General features: G+C 42.2%; 1 protein-coding gene across 1 annotated transcript in view; it reads right to left on the reverse strand.

Annotated features, from left to right (window-relative positions):
• The window catches only part of plcd1a (phospholipase C, delta 1a), a 15656-nt gene that overhangs the window by 5259 nt on the left and 6337 nt on the right, over positions 1-4060 (reverse strand). The window contains 9 exon segments of the mRNA XM_020602347.1: positions 1-122; positions 512-690; positions 777-893; positions 997-1153; positions 1265-1414; positions 2249-2401; positions 2527-2671; positions 3715-3916; positions 4019-4060. The exon segment at positions 4019-4060 is cut by the window's right edge and continues 23 nt beyond it. Coding sequence (XP_020458003.1) covers positions 1-122; positions 512-690; positions 777-893; positions 997-1153; positions 1265-1414; positions 2249-2401; positions 2527-2671; positions 3715-3916; positions 4019-4060 — 1267 coding nt within the window.

Genomic DNA, 4060 nt, shown 5'->3' on the forward strand with positions numbered 1-4060 from the left:
TGGTGAGTCTCCTTTTTGTTGTTGTCTGCTGGGACACCGTGAATCTCCACTCTCACCAGCGGGTCAACAATGGAGCTCTGTTTGTTGATTTTGATTTTAGGTAACTGTTGAGCTGAGATTATCTGTATTATTGGGACACACAATGCACACACCCAATCATGTAACAGAGCAGATATGAAACATGAGCAAATCATGTCTACAGCATGGGGCTTGCAATACAAAGAAATGTTATTAGAATACACCAAGAATAAAACTGAACATGTCAGTAATAAAAGCAACATAGGACAAATGAAAAACATTATTTATAGAAGAATAAATACCCAAATTTAGAAAAAAATGAGATTTATACAGTAAATAAGACAAAGCGATCACAGGACAGTCAGTATTTTAAAAAGCATTGACCTTTGACCTTTGACTACCACACTGAGCAATAGACCTTTGACCACAGGGCACCTTTAACTAACTCATGCAGCTACTGAATCTTTTCTGTTTAACCACAAATAACTCTCACCATGACATGAAAGGTCTTTTTCTTTAGCCACGGCCCATTGGAAAGCGTGTTGGGATCAAATCGAGAGGATGGGTCCCTCTGGAATTCAGGTTTCAGGATGTAGCCACAAAAACCATTCGGCATAAACCTTCCCTGGTTCAGGTACATCTCTTTGCAGGGAGTCTGGAAGTTCAATGCCACTAAAAACCAAGTCAAAGATAGAAGGAAGTGAAACCATTACTCTGCACCTAAGGCTAGATTTCTGCATATAGTAATGGACATGTACCTATTTGGCAGCCAACATCCCACATGGGCACAGGGTTATAGTTGGAGGAGTTGGTTCTGGAACCAGCTGGGTAGATCCTACTGAGTTTCTCCATGTTGTGATGCATAAAGGCATTACCTACAAGAACACATTAGGCATAACAGAGTTCTCATGCTCTGCACATGAGAAACCATAATCAAGTCTGATCTCTAACATAAGGTCAGTAAGATGCTGGGTTTACCAGATGTCTCAGCCAAGTTGAACGCTTTACTCTCCTTGAATGATGCCATTTCATAGAAGGCCTGCTTCTCTCTGGCATTTTCAAAGCTGTTAAAATGGACACTCTTACAGTAGATGACGATGTCTGAGAGCTCTTTGGCAAGTGTGATCTTTGATTTCTAAAAGGACACAGGACAGCAGCTCAGGTTTGCTCTTTCTACACCAAACATCTGGAACAAAATATTACTTTTTTTTTTTACATACAAATGAGCAAGAGGCACTTGACACACCTTTTTGCTTTGTTTTTGTGGAGTCTCCTTACAATCTGCAGCCTCATCCTCCTCAGACACCTGGCCGTCCTCTATGATGTTGTTATTGGTGAAGAAAGCATCCAGTTTGTTCAGTCGTTTTCCCTTAACCAGGATCCTGCCCTTCAGCTCCTGCACTCAGACAGATAAAATGTGTTTTTAAATTACACTGAAATGTTCTGTTACTGTTGGTCACACCCTTTCAACAGCCAAGAAAGAAAGGACAATGTTGTGCAAGGCATAATCATAATTTCTTTTCAGACTGAGGCTGAACAGACTGACATAGGCATTCATCCTATAGGTGCTACATTTGAAACAGGAGTGTGCAGGAGGGCTTGGGAATGTCACTGAAAGTTCATTTGACGTGCTAATATTTCCCTTCCTATCTTTGTATCACCTCCAGTACTGAGGACATTTTTAGTACATCTCGGAGTCTGTAGTAGCAGAGATACATAGAACTGAAAGGAGGAATGACAAAAGAAGGTAGAGAAAGACAATGCAGGGAAAAGATGAAAGAAAAACATCTGACAGCAGTCTTTAATAAATTCCTTGTATGACTGTGGACAAGTGGTAAATACAAGCCCCTGTTCACATACAAATTCCAACTGCCAGCAACCTTTGTGTTTAAGCAAGATGTTTTCTCACACACTGCTGAGACTCAGATCTTGTAACAACCTATTAGTGAAACAACAACTGCTCTCAAAGTGTTAAATGAGACAAGCCAATGAAATGATATCATCAAATTCTTGGATGAGCTTGATAGTGATGTTGTTTTAATTATGAAGTCACATCGACTTCTTCTCCCGGACAAACCTACTTGTGAAGTAAAAGTAAACAGGAAAGTGGCAGAGTGGTTCATTAACTTAAGAGGCTGAATTTAAAGATGTGGTCTTCCTTTAGTGCTCATTAATAGCAAGGCTCTAAATACAGTGAATATTTCATAATATAAATCAGTGAGACACACACCTCTGGTGAGGGGAAGTTTGTGGGCATGGTTGTGCCCAGAGGCTTTGTGACCAAAGCATCACCCAGGATGGAGATCATGTAATGGGCCATGAGTTTCTGTTGTTCCACAGAGCAGTGGTTTTCCAGGGACAGGATCACTGGGTAGGGAGATGTCTGGATGATAAAGGGAAGGGGAAAGCTCAGGGACTCAGGGAGAACAACAGGAAATAAAATGCACTCTCATCAGCACTAGTGTTCTGTTTCACTCTACCCCACAAGTAATACAACATATCATGTACTTTGAAGGCGTAGGTTTTAATGGCCTGGATGGCATCTTTGAAGAGCACTTTAGATGTGAGCGTATAGCCGTGATAAATGATAGGCTCTCCGTCAGCTCCATCCCATATGTCCAGCTCCACACAGCGACAGCTCTTCATCAGTGCTCTGCAGGAAAAGAACAGTGTCAGGAAAACCTGCAAAGCATGCTTAACTTTTTTATGTTGAAGAAATGTTTCCACCTATAGGGACCATGGCAATCACATGAACTCAGTCTCCCATAACTCACCACTTCCTGCCTACCTCCTACCTTAACTCCACCCACACACCTAAGGTATGTGAAACACAATATCATGTAACTACACTTCTTACCATAAAACTCACAAACAGGCTAAAGACAGTAAGTGAATTCCAATTGCCTTCTTTTATCGTTTCTCTGTTCTTGCTAGACCTGGGAGTCATTCCAGCCCACCATGATGAAGGATGTCCCAAGCTCTTATTTCTGCTCTGAGGAGCAAAGAGTAAGGAGCGAGGAGGCTGCCTGGAGGAGCTATAACCAAGGATACATGAGTGTATTCTTCACAGAAGTGTGTTACAGATTTAGACTTGCCCCTTTATCGGAAACCAGTTTGTGATTGGACGCTTTCACATGAAGGATCAAAGAAAGGACATCTCATGTCCATTAAAATGTGAAATGTAGATGCAGTTAGTAGAACTGGGATTCACCATATATCTCTGTGCTCTGTACAGACTGGAAGGGTGTTTCTCATGTCTCTTATATGGTGGATTCACAGTCCTCAATCCTCACTCAACCTGGAAGTTGTTCCAGTCAACTCAGGAGAAACCCCAGTGGATCTGATTTGGGGTAAATCCCATTTCTCTTAATTGCATCCAAGTTTCCCTTACTTGAGAATTTTCCTTGCATCTCAGTCCTGGCCATGGTAAGATGCAAGAAAAAAGTAGGAGGTTTATACAGAAATGAGATGCCCTTTCCTCTGATCCTTTATCTGAAGCATCCAATCACTAACTGATTTCTAATAAAGGTGCGTGTCGGTCTGTGAAGAATGCTCTCGTGTATCCTCATTCATGGCTCCTCCAAGCAGCCACCTTGCTGATCTTCTCGCCTTAGAATAGGAATAAGAGTCTGGGCCGTCGTTCATGATGGTGGGCCAGAACGACTTTGAGGAGTAAGGAACAATAAAATAATGCACTTTATGTAGGCCTCCTTGCTGCTGGGCCCTTTGAGCTGGTCCTCCATCAGGTACGTGTTGTGTGAGGAGGAAATGTAATAATGGTTGAGCGGCTGGTTCATGTCCTGATACAGAGATCTGTGGGCCGGGTTGAAGATGTAGCCATCCTCCTGGCTCAGGTACATCAGGAAGCCATCTTTGGTCATACAGTTCGTCTGCTTTGCTGGTGAGCAGAGGATGGATAGACATGGTGAATATGATGCAATACAATATGTGTAGCTACATATCAAAGTCAAAGCTGACTGGGGTTCCAATATGAACCTACCTATCTCATCCACCTCATATTTGTGGATGAGTGTGAGAGCAT

Source organism: Monopterus albus, unplaced genomic scaffold (assembly GCF_001952655.1).
Source record: "Monopterus albus unplaced genomic scaffold, M_albus_1.0 scaffold55.1, whole genome shotgun sequence".
NCBI classification, from domain to species: domain Eukaryota; kingdom Metazoa; phylum Chordata; class Actinopteri; order Synbranchiformes; family Synbranchidae; genus Monopterus; species Monopterus albus.